At 40.2% G+C, this 19,886-nt stretch overlaps 1 protein-coding gene across 3 annotated transcripts in view; it reads right to left on the reverse strand.

Annotated features, from left to right (window-relative positions):
- LOC145998832 (juvenile hormone epoxide hydrolase 1-like) overlaps positions 1 to 16,863 on the reverse strand; it is a 33,576-nt gene extending 16,713 nt beyond the window's left edge. Inside the window, exons 1-3 of one of the 3 annotated variants that reach the window (XM_083135494.1) lie at positions 16,699 to 16,863; positions 16,040 to 16,073; positions 14,856 to 15,035 (exon numbers count right to left, since the gene is read on the reverse strand). In XM_083135494.1, the coding sequence (XP_082991620.1) occupies positions 14,856 to 15,035; positions 16,040 to 16,063 (204 nt within the window). In that variant the 5' untranslated portion in view covers positions 16,064 to 16,073; positions 16,699 to 16,863. Of the gene's footprint in view, positions 1 to 14,855; positions 15,036 to 16,039; positions 16,074 to 16,618 lie in introns of all 3 variants that reach the window. The other 2 variants (XM_083135493.1, XM_083135492.1) reach the window with 2 other exon arrangements.
- Positions 16,864 to 19,886: the final 3,023 nt, after the last annotated feature.

A 19,886-nucleotide genomic window follows, 5' to 3' on the forward strand; every position in this document is an offset into this window, starting at 1 on the left:
ATACCCCACTGACCTTTCCTCGCGGCGAGCTGGGAAAAGAGGGTGTCGTCCTAATTGCGAACACTTTCTGCCCGAACAGAAATATACCTGAAGGACTATGTCCTAATTGCAAACACATTTTTCTGCCTGGGACCTACAACTTCCTCTCACACTTCCCGAGTGTATTTAACGATCTACTTTTAAAGGGACTCAGTTCCAGACTTGAAGCTGGTCAGTGTTTTGTTGGATCATAGAAAATTGGACATGATTAAAGTAGTCGCCAAAATATAATTTATTAATAGAAGTGTGGCCTATTGTTTATACGTGCTGCACACTTCTTACCTGAAAAGAGCTTCGTTATTCAATAATACAATTATTAACTTTACCAAAGTTTCAAACTCAAATTTCAAAACATATGGCACTGTTCTTAAAAATTTAGGAATACCACCAATCTCCTTATACTTGTTAGTGCTACTAGCCAGAAAACAAAAACACATTTTTTTCTTCCATTTTACATCTTCCAGGCTCATTTCCATCCTAAGAATCATGCCATTAGGCTTTTCTGCCACAGCCTTTAAGCTTTATATAAGGTCTTCCACTATCGGATGTGGACTGTTGATTTTGCTGTTCCATCCCTCCACTACATTATTTAAGGTACCAAGGGGTTTTCGAGTCATGAACACAGGAATGAAAGTCTGATTACGTCGACAGACTGAAAGGATGAAATAACCTTGGAGGGATTTACAAAGCAGAAGACCATGATAAGTCAATCAGGTTGGCAATTGTTGTAAGTCCAACCAGCTGTCGCTCTGCGTCACTACCTTATCTGTTTTTGAAAACAGGTTTTTCAGTTTCATTTGTTCGCAATTAGGACATGAAATTATTTCTCACTTTTATGTGTTCGCAATTAGGACGATTTAGGCGTTGTTCGCAATTAGGACACAACCGGAAAAGAGAGGTATGTCCGCTGGATGGTTGTAGAAGGAGAAAACTTAGCATTACGCTTATGGAAGTATTATTTTACTTGTTCTCTTTGGAATATCGAACTTCCGATGGGGTAGAAAGACATATGATTGGAAGAAGAACAGGCTCAAGCTTTTATTTGCGGTTGGAAAAGTCACAATATCCATTTGATTAGACTTAAGTTGAAGTTGCCTCTCCGTATGGAATACATGGGATCCTGTAAATATTCATTCATCATATCTTTTCACAGATCGTATCTGGCGTAAAAAATAACTTTAGAAACCGCTTCCACTTCCAACATGGGGAGAAATTCATGTTCTTCTTGCCTCTGTCGTCTTTTTTTTCTTTTTGTAATTGCAGTTAACATTTCAACGTTATTGAAATAAATGTCCATCTGTTGCGAAACTGTCCCACGTAGCCTTAAGGGAGAGGATGTTTGCCCCCCCCCCCCCCACCTCGTAACTAGTGTTATATATTCAGAAGATAATCGTCGTGTGAAAACCAGAGGGACGTAACTCCAATTTATCAAATTTACAGGACAGAGGAAATAATGGGCCCGTTCCGAAAGTCGCACGAGTTTAACGCGTTAAACGAGTTATGGCAACTGGCCGTTCCATAAGTGCTTCCGTGCGTTTCGTGAGGTTCATTATGCTGTCCCAAAAGTCGCATTCCGTGCGTCTCGTGGAAGAACGAGATTCACCAAACTCACGAGCCAGGAGGTTGGTTTGTTCAGTGAGAATCGTCTGCTACCTGCAGACAACGCGGGTGCATGATGGCTTCAAACTGCACTAGTTCGGGAATTGTATTATAATTTTAACAGAGAGCGTTATGAAGCAACATGCACAAGATGAGTGTGCCACAACTGTTCTTACAATGTGTTTAAAATGAGTAATCGTATCCGCAGTAGAGTTTATTTCTGTCAGAAGGAAATACCTTCCGCTGGACGCCATGTGGAAAATTTTTATAAACAAAACGCTGCGCCTGCGCTTTCGTCTAGAGCGTCCCATCTTCTTCTTCTTCTTTTCTGGCACTACAGCCCATCACAGGCCTTGGCCTCCTTCAGAATCTTCCGCCATCCATCTCTATCCAGCGCCTTCCTTCTCCAACTCCTAACTCCCAGCATACTTAGGTCCTCTTCTACCGAATCAACCCACCTTAAAGGTGGTCTTCCTACTTTTCTCCTGCCCTCCATATGCATAAACGTTATCTTTTTGCACATCGAATTATCTGGCATTCGGTATATATGTCCTAGCCACCTTAACCGTATTAGTTTAATTTCCTTCACAATATCTATATCTTGGTAGAGTTGATATAGTTCATTATTGTATCTTCTTCTCCAAAATCCGTTTTCACATATAGGACCATAGATCCTGCGCAGGATCTTCCTTTCAAAACTTCCGATCATTGTCTCAGCATTCTTAGTTATAATCCATGATTCACATCCATAGATTAAAATAGGTCTTATTAACGTTTTGTATAGCTTAACTTTTGTTTTCCTTCTGATATACCGGGACTTCATATGTTTTCCAAGTCCAAAGTAACTTCTATTTGCCATACTTATTCTGTGTTGAATCTCTGTCAGAGAATCTCCTTTTTCTGTTATATACACACCAAGATATTTAAATTCCTGTACTCTCTCGAAGGAGAGCCCGTTAACTTCAAGATGTGTAGTACTAGTATGCACCTTGGTTATTTCCATATATTTTGTTTTAGCAGCATTTACTGCAAGCCCCATTTTTTGTGCTGCTGTAAGGAGATTAGCTACAGCTTCACGCAATGCTCTTGTTGTTCTAGCTATTATAACCACATCATCTGCATATGCCATCATTTGCACTGACTTGTTTATTATAGTTCCTCTAGTGTCTATGCCTGATTCTCTGACAGCCTTTTCTAGTGCAATATTGAATAGCATACATGACAGGGCATCTCCTTGACGCAATCCTTGTTTTGTTTCGAATTCTTGAGATAGCTGATTTCTTATTTGTACTCTACATCGCACTTTTTTTAGAGTCTCTTCTACTAGATTTACTAATTTCTGTGGGATGTTGAATTCCTTCATGGCTTCAATCAGCTCGTTCCTTCGTATGGTATCATACGCAGATTTAAAATCTATATAGAGGTGATATGTATTTATTCCAAATTCTTTTGTCTTTGCGCATATCTGTCTAATTGTATGTATGTGGTCTGAGGTCGATTTTCCCTCTCTAAAGCCACATTGGTAGTCACCTATTATTTTGTTTACATACGGGGAGAGCCTTCGGAAAAGTATATTAGAGAGAATTTTGTATCCGGTGTTAAGTTTGCTGATGCCTCTATAGTTTTCTGTTTGTAGGCGATCCCCCTTCTTATATATGGGGTATATTATACCTTCTTCCCATTGTGATGGGATTTCTTCATCCTTCCGTATTTTATCTAGTAGATTTTGAATGCTTCTCAAGAAATCCCTTCCGTGAAGTTTCATCATCTCTGCTGTTATTTTGTCAGATCCTGGCGCTCTATTGTTTTTCAGCTTCTCAATGGCACTCTTAACTTCTTCAAGGCTAGGTCCCTGCATTTACTGTTCATTAAGCTGGGGATTTGTTACATTCTGATCTTCTTCCATATGCTGATTCTGTTCTTACTCCATTCCACTTCCATTCTGGTTTTGTTCATTCAAAAGTTCATTAAAATGTTCCTGCCATCTAATTAAAATATCCTGGTCATTACTTAACAGTCGTCCGTCTTTATCCTTACATATATATGCTCCAGTTTGGAATCCTCGCATTTCATTGACAGTTCTATAGAATCTTCTACTCTCTCGTTTTCCATTAAATGATTCCACTTGTCTCATTTTACTTTCCACACTCTCTTTTTTCTTTCTCTTATGTATTTTCTTTTCCTTCCTTCTCAGTTCTCTATATACTTCTAGCTTTGCTCTTGTAAAATAACTTTGTATCATATTTCTGTATGCTTCATTTTTCTGCTTGGTTATCTCCTTGCACTCCTCGTCAAACCATTCATTACGGTTTTGTTTCTTCATTTCCCCTATTTCCTCATCTGCTACTTTTATTATTACATCTCGTATTTTGCACCACTCTTCATTGGGATTGGTGTTGTTCACGCCATCTTCCAGGTTTTTCAGTCTGTCAGTAATCTTTTGCTGATATGTTTTCTTTCTGTCTCTTTCCTTCAATTTATATATATCATATTTTGTGATTTTACTTTCTTGCCTTTTGTGTATACATGATATTCTGTTCTTGATCTTAGCAATCACCAGGTAGTGATCTGTGTCCACATTTGCTCCCCTAAAACTACGTACATCTAAAATGCTTGATTTGTGTTTACTATCTAAAATTACATGGTCTATCTGGTTACTTGATCTCCCATCTGGAGTTCTCCATGTTGCTTTATGTATATCTTTGTGAGGATAAAAGGTGCCTTCTATGATCATTTGATGCCTATTTGCAAAATAAATCAGTTTTATTCCATTATTGTTACTCTCATGGTGCAGGCTATGAGATCCTATCACAGGTTTAGCCCAGATTTCCCTGCCTACCTTTGCATTAAAATCTCCAAGCATTATTATTTCACCAAACTCACGAGCCAGGAGGTTGGTTTGTTCAGTGAGAATCGTCTGCTACCTGCAGACAACGCGGGTGCATGATGGCTTCAAACTGCACTAGTTCGGGAATTGTATTATAATTTTAACAGAGAGCGTTATGAAGCAACATGCACAAGATGAGTGTGCCACAACTGTTCTTACAATGTGTTTAAAATGAGTAATCGTATCCGCAGTAGAGTTTATTTCTGTCAGAAGGAAATACCTTCCGCTGGACGCCATGCGGAAAATTTTTATAAACAAAACGCTGCGCCTGCGCTTTCGTCTAGAGCGTCCCATAAGTCTGTAAAATAACTGGTTTCACCAGGTTCACGAGCCCAGTTACTTTCGTTCGATTCGTTCGTTTCGTTATGACTTTCGGAACACAGTATTCTTTCTCTTAAAAAGAGTCGGTCACTTGGAGATATGTGACTCCACCTTAATGCTAAGGATTAAAAGTGGAGATATGTTGATCTGACTCCAAATAGAAATCTTCAGAGGAGGTTATTTCAACAAAACTGAAAACAGCATTTTTGGAGTCACGTTCCTCTGGTTCTCATACAACGAAATATCCTAGGAGATATGTTATGTGCGCGGACAATTCGCCATGACAATTCGAATTCAGGCCTTCATCAATTTCATCATATCATCACTCATCCTCAACTTCGCGATTAGCCAAAAGTGGAAGTAAAGTAAAAAAAAATCCATAAATCCTGCACATTGGTAATTTATCACATTTGTACGATAGCATACTTCCCACTACATGGTGTCACAGTCAAATTTATCGTCGACCTGCCTCATTATTATTATTATTCTAATCCTTAGCCGTGAAAAATGTGTTTAATCAAGGTGTTGAGTGTTTTTATTTGTATGTATATATATTTGATCTGCCAAGCCAACGGGAGAAAGGGAGGAAGTCGCGAGTCTGACGGGCGAGCACCAGAAAGGTCACGTTTTGGGTCTGAAACTTAGGAACTTCGACCTTAACGACAGCCATTCAAATATCTCGGGTTCCAGCAGCCGGACTGAAGTGAAACTTTTACCAGCGCAGCAACATGTATGCAAGGACGGATGTGTGGAGATTCGTCGCAATCAAGCAAGAATTACGGATGCCAGATCGAATTGGTTATAATCAATCTGTTTATGGACACAGATTGCAGTTGAGCTGTCGGCGCCAGCCTGACCGCCACTTAATCCGAACGTACCATACTATATTCCTTTCCCGGATTCTCTGGAGTAAGAGAACACGAACGCGTTTTGTGCGCATATTGAAGGGTGTGCGCCTCGTCCAATAAACGCGCGGAGGGGAGTGGCATCCACGGGAGGGGGCTCATTCGCGGTCCAGTAGTTCCGTAGTAAACATGTCAGCTCGCAAGTCTAGGGGAACTCTGCAATTAAGGAGAGCGCCTCATAGTGTTGAATGTGTTCGAGAACAACTTGTTTGAAAAATTTAAAGTGTTTGAAAAATGTTTTTCAGACTTGTTTAAAACACATTTTGATACATGATGTTTCATAGTTTGTGGTTATTTGCATTTTTTTTTAAATGTATGTTTAAATTTGTTTTAATTTTTTTTTTCTGTTCTTCGTAGCATCAAAAGACAAATAAACGTGCAATATTATTTGTTATTTGTGTAAAACAATACACTGGCCATTGTTAAGAATAAAAGAAGAAATTGGCAGCAGAAAGCGTTTTGCTTTACGACCGTTACACCGCTCAGCACTTCGTTGCTTTCATCCAGCACCCTTCCCCACCTAGTCTGGCCCCGCCCACAAGCTTTCCCCTCTGCGCGTCGCTACTCCAGAGAATCCGGAAAAGCAGTATAGAAGCACGCTCTGTCCAGGCTGGGAGACAATGGAGCGAAGAGGAATGACCTCTTGGGAAGCGTACCTTCAACGACCGTCAAGCGTTCTTTTTCGAAATCCGCATAAAACGAAAAGACCTGCCATTTCGACACACAGTTTTACCGCGAGTTCCAAGGAGAACACATCCACGCGCTCCGAACGTTGAGACTAGCATTGTGCCGACTCGTCGTGTGTTGTTATCTTTTTGGTGTGAGGACGAGCGGAAGTGCGCCAGCCTACTGTAGACTTCAGAGTGAGTTTGTGAGAAGTGGCTGTACGCGAGATTTTGTCCTTTTCGTGAAGTCAAACGCACATAAGGATGGCCGGTTGACTGTAGAAGGGGGGGGGGCACCCTCGGTCCGCCCCGATGCCAGACGTGACACCACGACGAATGCCTCCATCATGCTGAAACTCCGAACTACGCCGCCTGATGCCTACCAGCCGCCACAGAGATGGAGAGAGATGTCGAACGCTGCCATATCGACGTCCCGATGCTTGAGATCGTCCGACGGTGATGGAGAAGACGCCGACGACCCATGAACGACCGCCCACCGCCCAGATGCGACGTCCGGATCACGCCTGACCACGAAGATGCTCACCGACCCCGAGAGGAAGAGACGCCGAGACCCTTGATGTCACCCGAGCGACGCCGACGACCCATCGTCACTGATCCGCCGAGGAACCAGATGCATGAACGCTCTTCACCTTCTCGTCGTCGCGATCGAGGAAGAATAGGAAAACCTTTCGTGTGCATACTAGGGATGGCCAAACGGATCCGGATCCGAAAAATCCGGATCCATTCGGATCCGGATCCGGATCCAAAAGTTACGGATCTGGATCCGGATCCGGATCCGAAAGTTTCGGTTCTGGATCCGGATCCGGGTCTGAAAGATTCGGATCTGGATCCGGATCCGAGAGTTTCGTATCTCAATCCCATTATAATATTACCACACCTTAAAAGGTATTATGATCTTCGATTACAAAGAAATTTTTCGTTAGTCCTAGAAGAATTTTTTTCAAGTGTTGTTCCTAAAATACTTTGCTACGCATCGGCTAACACACTCGTGCACAAATGTCAGAGGTGTAAATGCCTTTGAAACGAATATGTATTCATTCGAATGTATTGGAAATGAAAACACACATAAATGTGAGACATTCCATTCCAGGATGAAACCTTTAACATATACTATAACAAGATAGAAATGTTATACAAAAATTATACAATTGTTCTACAGTTACAGTTTTACAAACTAAAATAAAACATTATAATATATGCAGTGTTAAATAATTACAAAGTGTAAGACTAACAAGGGAGGTTATCTAAGTGTCCCCCTCCGATTTCCATGAAATTTGGCAGTATAGTGGGGCCCAAAGGGAGAATTACGTGTTTTTTTGTTTTTTTTTGTTTCAGCTAAAATACGGTTTTAGACGGCAAAATCCCCTCAAATGTCAAGATGAGGACAAATTGAAGTGAGGATCTGACCCCTGTTTCCCCCTCTGATTTCCATGATACTTGGCAGGTGTGTGTATAAACGGGCCCAAATGAAGAAATAGTGTTTTTTTTTGTTTCAGCTAAAAAACGGTTTTATGGGGCAAACCCCCCTCAAATGTCAAGATGAGGACAAATTGAAGTGAGGATCTGACCCCTGTGTCCCTCCGATTTCCATAAAACTTGGCAGGTGTATAGTGGGGCGCAATGGAAGAAATGCGTGTTTTATTTTTTCAGCTAAAAATAAAACTGTTTTAGGGGGCAAAATCACCTCAAATGTCAAGATGAGGACAAATTGAAGTAAGAATCGGACCCCTGTGTCCCCCTCCGATTCCCATGATACTTGGCAGGTGTGTGTATAAACGGGCCCAAATGAAGATACACGTGTATTTTTGTTTCAGCTAAAAAACTGTTTTAGGGGGCAACCCCCCCCCCCAAATGTCAATATGAGGACAAATTTAAGTGTGCATTTGACTTATGTGCCCCCCTCCGATTTCCATGAAACTTGGCAGATGTATAGTGGGGCCCAAATGAAGAAATACGTGTTTCTTTGTTTCGGCAAAAAAATTGTCAAGATGAGGACAAATTGAAGTGGGGATCTGACCCCTGTGTTCCCCCTCCGATTTCCATGAAACGTGGCAGGTGTATAGAGGGGCCCAAAGGAAGAATTACATGTTTTTTTGTTTCAGCTAAAAACTGTTTTAGGGGGCAAAATCCCCTCAAATGTCAAGATGAGGACAAATTGAAGTAAGAATCTGACTCCTGTGTCCTCATCCGATTTTCATGAAATTTGGCAGGTGTATAGAGAGGCCCTATGCCCCCTGTTTCTTCCTATGCCATATTTACGTAGTTTCGGGGTCAGATCCCCACTTCAATTTCTCCTCATCTTGACATTTGAGGGTTGGGGCCTCTATACACCTGCCAAGTTTCATGGAAATCGGAGGGGGAGACTTAAGACCTACCTTGTAAGTGTATTAATTAATTACAAATCGCGCACGCGCGCACACACACACTATATATATATATATATATATATATATATATATATATATATATATATATATGTATATTATATATATATATGTATATTATATATATATATATATATATGTATATTATATATATATATATATATATATATATATATATATATATATATATTAGCAGGTAACAATAGGCCTATGTTATAAGCACATTCTTACTTTCCAAAGAAGCGCATGTGGGATGGCAAAACGGATCCGGATCCGGATCCGAAAGTTCTGGATCCGGATCCGAAAGTACCGGATCCGGATCCGGATATGAAAATTCCGGATCCGAAAAATTTTAGGATCCGGATCCTTAGGATCCGGAACCAACCGGATCCGGATTTCGGATCCGCCAGGATCCGGATCTGGCCATCCAAGTGATTTCAATCGGCCGCGAAGACACCAGGATGCGCCGTGGAACCAGAGAGATGGTAACGTATTCATCTGTATGAATGCCAACACGTTCCGGCTCGATTGATATTTAGAGAATGCCCTAGAAATTCGTGGATGTTTTGAAAACGCCCCCATAACTCGACACTTCATATCAGACTCCCGTTGCGCTTAATATTTGTATTTAATTGTCTCAGGTCAATTTTACTCATTTCTTGTGATTTTTATTGTTCTTAAATTCACTGTTGTTTGTGCTCCTTTTGTATTGATTGAAGTGCGTATTGCTAGAGTAAAGCGCCGCCCGCTTAGTTGTTTAATCAATTTGAGGTTTGTTCAGTTTAATATGTGTCAGCGCTGTGTCGATGCTAGCTACGTCAGGTCGCGTATGTGATTATTGTTAGAGTATTTGCCTGGTAATATTAATTGGTCCGCGCGGCGAAGTATTGCAGTCCCGCCGCTAGAGAGTATATGTTTTCGTCACTCAACGGAGGTTATTGTTATGTTTAGGACCACGTGAGGTCAAGTAAAAGGAAAAACGTCCGCCCACGTGAACGTCCCTATACACGAACTTAACCTGGACCATTAAGCACTTTCACTTGTCCGAGGGGAGATTTGCCGCCTCTATCTAAGTAGTGGTAGTTTTTGTTTTCCCGGGCAAGGGAGGGCGTTTACAATGGGAAGGTAGAAGATAAGATTATACAGAGCAGTTCTCTTAATGAGGTCAGGTGACATTGGACAAATTCATCTCGAGGATTTTTGTTGGGACAATGGGACACTTTAACACAAAATGGGACCCTCCTGTATTTTATGAGACGGCTGGGAACCAAGACATCTAAAACTTTTAATAAATCGTTAATTAATATGTAAAGATAAATAGTCCCCGGGATCTAAAATTATGTTTAACGTCTAAAATTGAACGACTGTCTCTATGACGTCTCAAAGTAAACAACTTCCTCCCCTTTTAGGTCTAAAATTTACGCGATCGCTCCACGAAATGTTTAAAACTAACAATATAGAACCAACAACAAATTGCCACTTAACACAAGAGTTGATATGATCACTCCCCTCTTGACGACTAATATTAAGTGATCACACTAGAGACGGCATTTCAACCTTACAATAAACCTTCGTTGAACCTGGCGAGTGGTTTCATCACGAGAAAAGTCAACTCCCCCCCACCCCCGAGAAATCCAAGCGTGGTTACCCAGCACGCAAAGCAATAAACTGTTTTATAGGCAACAAACAAACTTCGTGAAATCAGGGAAATTATTGAGCTCCTATATGTGTCAGTTAGCTTCATGCTCTCGAACAGGGGTTTATGAGTATATTTGCCCCGCACCGTCGTCGTGCGGTGCGTTTTCGTTTGTGCGACTGTCGCATGCGATGAATGCGTGCAGTCGCTGCACACATACACGTCTAATGGAATTCGCCAGAAGTGGTTTCTTTTGTGCGTCGAACGTTAGAGAACGCATGCGGCCAGGGACGGCGATTGGATTCCAAAACAAAGGACAAGGTGCCAAAACTGGGAGGGGGGGGGGCAAAGACAGTATATTTCCCTTTGTAGATAAAGTTTAGCATAGTGCGGGGGTAAAAGTGGCGAAATGTGTGGGGCAACTGCCATCCTTCGTCACCCCTAATCGCCGCCACTGCATGCGGCTTCTGCAACGACTCCTCTGGGAGCAGTCAGCCTGCAGTTATCGCTTGCGTTCCAGTAGTTCTCGTATTCCTCGATTGCGCAACTTGTGTTTATTTTTTTGAAGAATGAGTTTCAGCAAAGATGATCTTTCGAAACTCATGCAACTGGTTGCCTGCCATTCAACAGGTATAATGCGATCCTTCTCACAAGACTTCAAAGATGTGGTGCTGGGGGATTATATTGGGATAATCTGGAGAATTGGAACAGGTGAATAGAAGCTGCAGGGAAGCAGTTTATGTCCCTGACAGAATTTCCGCAATCTACGAAAAATATTACTTCAACATAGTCACGCATTTTTACATATTTCGGTGATTTATCTACATATTTCGGAAGCTTTAGCTACATAAAAATCCGGGCCTTGGAATGAGTGTTGAGCGACGAGAAGATGAGGTAGACTTATTTCACAAGAGTCTGGCAATGTCAGTGAAACAATTGCCAGGGCTTTACAGTCACAGGCAAAACTTAAATCCCTGCAAATAGTGACGGAACTGGGAAATCAAGCCACTAATGATTTTTTTTTTTATTTTTTGAATTGGTGTTTTAAGTCCACTTTGTGCACATTAAGGCTAATCGGGACTGGACCTACAGTTTAAAGTGGGATCCGAACCACTATGTGCCTCCACCGGGTATCGAACCCGGGACCCCTTGATTACAAGGCGACGTCGCTACCACTGCGCCATCGGGGAGGACTCAAGCCACTAATGAGACGCTGAGTGTGGGAAATATTATGTTTACATCAGAATCCACAAATTCGATTTAAATATTAAGAAAATATTGATAAATGTTATCAATAAAACATTCTTCTCTGTTTGATGATTGTATTCATCCAATTATTATAACCCACTACGATAGCACTAAATATTGATGGTAAACATGGATATTTCTTACTGTTTTTTTTTTAGGTAATTTCTGAATATCTTCGTTAATAACACACAAAATAAAATTAGATTGATTTATTCTTAAACGAAAAAATGTGTGGAACTTCGTTTCATTGTGAGATATTTTGAAATAAAGTTGTAATTATATTCTTCATTTATCCTTTTGTACGTCTCATCTGCTCTCTTCCATTTGCGGTTTTTCTTTCAACATTCTGAAAACAAACTCCTTCATTTATTTTTGTTTTAAAAAGTACAAACACATCACTGCATGCAGCGAATCGCATGCAACCTTCTCACAAACGAAACCGCACCTTAATGCGTCATGCTTTGGGCCCCGACTACGGTACGGGCGCAGGTTGGAGTCTCCTGGGGCAAGCGTTACAATTGTTCTCCTGAGATTTCGGCCTGTGAATGGGACTGGTGGCCACCCACCATCATGAGGAAATTGGGGAGCTACGAATGAGTAGGGTAATCCGGTCATGAAAACATACAACAACGACTGGGGGTTCGTCGTGCTCACCACACGTCAACCCATAACTGGTTTAATGATCTCCCACCTCGGGTGAGTGAGTGAGTGAGTAGAATGAGGTGGGAGTGAGGTCGGCGGTCGGTACATAGGCTTGGGCTCTCAATGGGCTGGTGTGCCACGGGTTATTATTATCGTTATCATTAAGAGTAGTCTACATTTAGAGCCAATTGACCTTAAATTGGGCTTTTGTGGTTGAATGTGAGGGGCTGCAGATAATTCAAATTCTATGTACGGTACGTTACACAAGTTTCACAATATTTAAAAAAGTATACCTTTAGATATTTTGTGAAACTTATTTTGTTTGGAGGTAATGAAATGTTTTATCTATTTTTTCCAAGAACAAATGCAAATTAAAATTGTTACTTGATTCGTTGATTTAGTACTGCACACACACACTCATAACTAAACTTCGGATTTTAGTTTTTAACCTATTTTTTTCCTTTACAGGTAAATAAGAAATAACAAATGATATCAGCGTTTCATTGAAAAACGAAACAACTGACGAAGTTTTATAGTGCCTAAAATAACCTATTTTGCTTGTTAGAACCTATTTTAGGTTTATGTGCCTAAATTAAACCATTTTTTTAGGTTATACATGATTTTTATATCTCAAGGAGGTATTTACTATGTTTGGTGGTGAAAAAATTAAATTACTGGCGTGATTGAAACATGTTTTCTGTCGATTTCCCTCCCTCGCAAGTATATGATGTTTATCAAAGTTTTAAACAAAACAAAAAATGGCTGACGTCACTCTTACCTGCAGACAGTGGCGGCGAAAGGGGACAGTTTTTCCTAAAGTAAACTGTCCTTGCCACCCCCCCCCCTCCTCTCCATTCTCAGTTTTGGCAGCCAATCGTCTCTACACCCTGCACAGTCCCAAGTGGAAACTTCTGATCTGCGTGGTCTTGCTCAATCTCGTGCCAGTTTGGTCCTTTTTGGCATTCACGCCTTGCAACAGCGTTCAAATTTACTTTGATTGATTTGGTGTTTTAAGTCCACTTTATGCACAGAAAGGCTAATCGAGACTGGATCTACAGTTTAAAGTGGGATCCGAACCACTATGTGCCTCCACCGGGTATCGAACCCGGAACCCCTTGATTACAATTGCAGTACTATGTTTCTGTTGAAAGATAATTTTCAGCACAGGAAATGATCTTCACAGACAAAAGGTGGAGTTTGAGTGTGGAGAACGCAAAAGGATTCATGGTGGTCACTAGGACCATGATATAATTCAAGTATAATTCCTGGTTTTCAAAGTGAACTTTCCAAAAATTCAAGGATACAAGCAGATGTTTTCTCTATTCCAACCTTACGTATTATCGACTCTCACCCTCCCTTCCACATACAGAAATATTAACGATGTAAAGGGTTTGTAATTCCAATGTACCAAAAAAATTTACCTAATCAACTTCAAGATATATTATTTTGTAATAATCTTCCGACTGTCAGATAGATTGTTCTGCAAAATACACTAAGTTAACGGATTGAGAAAATTTTGTTTTATTTTCCATGTAGCTTCCTTCTTCATCCTAAAAAAATAAAAATAAAATGAGAGCTAAACTGAGAGAAACTTGCCTCAGGGCATTTATAAACATGTTTAAATTTAATGGGATTTGGATTAATAAAAGTTCCAATTTTCCACGTCTACGGAGAAAAAATTGGAATAGAGAAAACATCCGGTAGTACTTTTTTTCATGTTTTGCCAAAATTCATGAATAATTTCCAGAGCATTCACGCATAATTTCCAGAGCCAATATTTCACGCATAATTTCCAGAGCCAATAATTCACGCATAATTTCCCAAGCCAATAACTCACGTGTAATTCCCACGATTAATTCAAGGAATTCCAAGTGAGTAGCCACCCTGATATTGTGCAGCAAATTATACATACGTAATTAATTTTTCATATTAACAAGTAACTTTTTCTATCAACACAAGTGCAGTATTATAATAATTTGTAGATAATTTTGAAAAAGATATAAAGAAATGAAAATTTGTTTAGAAAATTAATATTTGGTTATTACGGTTCTTGTGAAATTTTGTTTTTAACGATTGTATATAATCAGTATTTTTCAGGAATTTTGTACCAAATTATGTCTTTTTGCAACCTATTACAGGATTTTTCGAGCCCAATTTAAGGTTTTAGAACCTATTTTAGGATTTTAGAACCTATTTTAAGACTTTTAGAGCCTATTTTAGGAACCTAAAAACACATTTTTTAGAACCTAAAAATCCGCGGTCTACTCATAACATAGAGCCGGCCTCTGTGGCGCAATGCGCAACGAGTTCAGGAGTTGTGTGCCACCGCCACGAATGCAGGGTTCTAGATTCGAATGCTAGGTAAGGCAATAAATCCGTCTCATCATCTCATCATTTATCTTCGCCTTCGAGATCAACCAGAGAAGTAGAAAAGACCTACTTGATTCGATTCCTGTGCGATTTAGAATTAAATGTCCGGGCCTTACTCTAAACCGCAGGTTCACTTACCTTATCGGATATTTGTATTCTGAAACGCTGTATGCTTTCCTGCCCCTCCACTCGCTTTCCAGGACCCCACCAGGTGTTTCTCGCTTTAGGAATCGAAGTTGTCTGAGAAAGAATGAAGACCAAATGTACGCCGATTGCAATAGCAGCGTACAAGAAGATCGAGGGAATGTCTACACGAATCTGAAAGGAAAGAAGCATAAGATGTTGCATCAGAAGTCCCATTGTCTATTGCTTTCATCTACTTGTAAATCTCTTGTGAATCGATTCCAGATAGTATTTTTCCAAGGTTAACTTTCTCTGGAGTGTTGTAAGGGGTGTTTCTGTGCCATTGGGAGGATAAGTAACCCAGTCACACGATAAAGTATTCAGACTATAATCCACAGTAGTTATTAAGTCCGTATAGTAAATTTTAAGTCTTAAAATTGAATACGAATAGAAATTCAGAATGTGCACGTGTATATAATAAAACTGATATTATGCCAATTTTCGCACCTTGGGAAGATAGTGTCGGAATTATCCACTTTGTGCATATAAAGGCTAATTGTGACTGGATCGACAGCTTAAAGTGTGATCTTTATTGCACTGTATTACCCGATGGAAGCACTATGGACCGTACTTCCACCGGGTATCGAACCCGGAGTCCTTGATTACAAGGTGACGACGTTACCACTTCGCCATCGGAGACGCCCAGCATTTTATTCCCAGAGATCTTTCTCCGATAAGATAGAAGAGTTAATGTTAGATAGTGTTTTTTTTTTAAAAAAAAAAAAAAAGAACTCTTTCCCTCTTTCCTCACACTCCGACTCTTACAAAACTACAGATTTTTTAATTCAAATATAATTAGTAAGTTTGTTATCAAAGGGAGCGTGGTTTTATGCGTGTAGAGAAATCACATGACTGTGAAGTGCAAACTTTTTAGATTTTGTTCAGATGTATAATATGTCTTATTTTATGTAATATCATAGCTCTGGTTTCTAACGGCATCAATACAGTCAAAACTCGCCGTAGGATAGTTGCTTGCTCCAGCCTCCTTGAGGTTAGCGTAGCGTTGGTGTTTCTTCATGTTTGTTCTCTCATTTGTTTTATTCACTCATCCTCGTCGTCGCGATAAACTTTGAGAAACAGAAAACTAATTCCAAAACATAAATAATATCTTGCTAGGGTAACAGAAAAGTGTTACTTACAGCTGGTTGATCGTCGTGAGCCATGATGTGTTATCTGAAAATAAAGAAGAATATATAAGTTGTTTGCGTAGGTTAGCCTATCTCATTAACAATTTTCGAGCAGCGATTGCTACAATGTACGTCACTTTTCAGTTACTAACACTAGTCTCTAATATCAAGGAACAAAGGAGGTTCCCTCAAAAAGGCTTGATAACTTTTGAATTAAACAAAATACTACTAATAATACCATTCCTAATCTTACCGCTTTCCTCAATTTGTTTGATAATGCCCAGGAACTGTTATCGTCTACTGTTACTACCCATAACAATCCTATTTAATATTTTATAACTTTCATTAAAGTTAAAACATTAATTTACTTTGCAGTGAGTGTCTATTGTTGTTCTTTCTTTTTATGTTATGTTTATGCCATCCAATGTCTATGTAAGTAGTAATCCTTGTAAGCAGGATTCCCCTGTGTTTATATTGTAATCTAGGTTATTTGATAAACTGTTATTTGTATTTAAAGTTCTCTGCTACTTTCGGTACCAACTAAACTACTGCTATTGTGATAAAATCTAACAAAAGCATGAACGCGCTTACAGACATTTGCTTATTTATCAGAGCTGATAACTACTTCAACACTGAGAATAATGGCGAAGACAAGCACACGAAACATTCACTTTTTAACCATATTAGAATTTCCACGTGAAAATATTTTCTTCTTTCACGAAATTCATTTTCACAGCATGAAAGTTATGATCGTATAACACAAAATGTAGAATTAATATCTTTCAGGACAAAAAAAATCCTCAAAGTCTGCTTACAAAAGTTTAAAAATTACAACGTCAAAGTAGGTAGAGTGTAAAGAGAGAAGAGTGTAAATGAGAAGGTTCTAAAAGAACTAGGGGTATATGTATACCCAGTGGCGTGCCCAAGGCGGTGTTGGGGGCTATAACCCTCCCCTTTGGCCCAGTATTCCTAAAAAATAGAACATTGATGCAGGAAAAGATGGCAAAATGAGGGCTGACTACTAAAAAATGTATACCTAACCCCTCCTTTCGTATATAGTATGCGTGATCCCGACTGAGGCCTCGAAATACTACGGGCATGCTACGGGCCTCAATCTCGAACGCCCTGTCCCGATCTCGGAAAACTATCTCCCGATTTTTGTGATCTAGAGCAGTCAAGAACTTTCGAATGGTCGTGCGTATTCGCCGTGTTTAATTCTAGACGTCTACTACACTATAAATGTCCAATATTTGCCTCACCGATGGCGCAATGGTAGTGTCGTCGCCTTGTAATCAAAGGGTCCCGGGTTCGATTCCCGGTGGAGGCGCATAGTGGTTCGGATCCCACTTTAAACTGTAGGTCCAGTCCGGATTAGCCTTACTGTGCATAAAGTGGACTTAAAACAATCAATCAATCCAAATGTCGAATATTTATTTTATATATCACTTTTGATTCGAGAAATGCATTAAGTGTAGAACTCGATATTTTAACAGTAACGGGAAATCCTGAACATATATCATCCCCCAAATTGCACTACTTTGCAGTGGCGTAGCATGGGCATTTCGGGTGGGAACGTCAAGTCCGAAGGAAAGGTCGGCTTTTTTGGTTAATAATTTACTTATGGAATTAGTCGCCACAGGTGTTGTTTATTTGCCTGAAGTCAGCTGGGTTTGCAATAAAGCATCATCATCCATGCAATTTTTAGCTAGAAAATTAGATGCCTCACTATGCAACAAATGTTTTGAACTCTGGTGTTTTATACCTTTCGGCATGACACAAATCATTATAAACCCTACCTGAATCAAAAGCCTCTGCACAACAGTAGACGTCATTGTTGTGAATGATCCAACTAATGATTGATTTGGTTTATTTTACTTCGCTTTTCTGCCACTTTTGGTTAATCGCGAATATGAATATGAGTGATGATGATATTGATGAAGGGACACTCAAAAAGAACACCCGTGCTCACCCCGGGATTCAAATCAGGGGCCTCTGTCGTCTTGGCGAGCTGTGCAAAACACTGACACGGAGGTGGGCGGATGATCCAACTATCGTACACTCTATTAACGTAACAGTGTCGGTTAGTAATTCAGACCACTGTTTATTACGTCTTAAGAATGTTGATAAACATTTTAAAATAATTTTGTCCAGAGACCATTCGATGTTAAGAGTTTTCAAATGAATGCTAAACATTTCCATTGACACAATATTAAGCAGTTACATAATAACGAAAAAATAATAACCCGCAAAACTATTATTATTTTTTATTATTAAGTGGTAGAGCAGCCACAGGCTGAACTTCTACCACGAGGACTTCAGCAACTTATTTGACAAAAACTGTGTTGATCTTTTAGTTTTTAATGGACATCGCTGTTCGTGCGATAAATTATACAATGCAGTGGCCATTAAGAAGTGCTATATTTCAGTTTGGTAAAGTTACGTCAGTCAATATTGCGTATTGTAGCAACACATAGCACGAGTGGCACGAGCGCAAAGAACCGGGTAGGAATTCTACCGCTGTCGTCTGCTTCAGAAGGCAGGAAGGGTCACGTGAACCAATCACGTAGCCCTCTGCTCCATACGCTGGCGTAAGAGAGAGCATTTGGGCGCGTGCTTTAGAGATCCAAGCTTTCCCTCCAGAAAGGCAGCAAGGAATATAGGGTCCTGTACGCCGAACCTGCTCGGCGTCCGGCCAGGAAAGGCATTGAAAAAAAATGCTAGAACGAGTGTTGTTAGTGGAGCGTTGCAAGCGGATCGCGAGAAATAGCTATTATAATGACATGAAGGTCAGACATATATGAAATTAGTCAATATTTACTTTATATTTACAGCATTTACGCATTTTTGAAATTTTAAATCTGGGAACGCCGGGCGTACGGGCGTACTATAACGCTACGCCACTGCTACTTTGTCGGAAAATGATCAACTTTTCGCCTCATTTCATGCCGAGCAAAATTACATGAGACACAATCCTACCGATAGCATAGACATTAAATGAATCGCAGTATTTGAATTGTATGTACAGTGGCGTGCCCAAGGGGGGGTTGGTGGGGGTTATAACCCCCCCGGGCCAGTATTCCTAAAAAAAGAACGTCAAAGTTAGGAAAATATGACAAAATGAGGGCTTCCTGGGCACGCCACTGTGTATGTACATTATGTAGGTTTCAGAAAATAGAAAGGGGCCAATCGTGCGCGTTTCGCAGGTAGAATTTATATAGCATTTTCTTTTTTTTTAGGCGTTAGAAAGAAACTTAATGAGGTTGGAAAGGGTCAGTGGTGTTCTCGGGAGATTCAAATGGGATTTATTATTTTTTTGTTTAGGTAGGCGGTATGGACGTTCGCACGATTTTTTTTACCAGAGTGGCAAGCCAGGTATTTTTCAAGGAAGGGAGGGAGGGGCAAACGAGACATACTTTCCCACATTATTATTGCCCCCTCAAAAACGCTCCTTCGGTTTGAAACAGTGGGGGGAGAACAGTTTACTTTCCCTTGATACAGTTTACTACCCCCTTCGCCCGATCCTAATCTCCGCCACTAGTTTCAAGTTTTCATGTTCCTGCAATATCCTGGTAATAATGAACATAAATTACTGTGACTGAAATTGGTTGATTGATTTCATTTGTTTATTTTACTTCGCCTTTCCTCCACTTTTAGCTAATCGCGAAGATGAGGATGAATTACGATGAAATCGATTAAGAGACACTCACTTTCATCAGATCCGATTTCAAGTAGGTCATGCTTCCACTATGGAGGGAAACCAGCAGCCTCAGCGGTGGTGCCCATTGGTAAAAATAATCCCATTCTCTTTGCCCATTGGCTGCGATTCCGAATCGCACGTCGTTTGGTCGTTAGGAGCTTT

This window comes from Lepisma saccharinum, chromosome 14 (assembly GCF_977018435.1).
Source record: "Lepisma saccharinum chromosome 14, izLepSacc3.1, whole genome shotgun sequence".
Classification (NCBI taxonomy): domain Eukaryota; kingdom Metazoa; phylum Arthropoda; class Insecta; order Zygentoma; family Lepismatidae; genus Lepisma; species Lepisma saccharinum.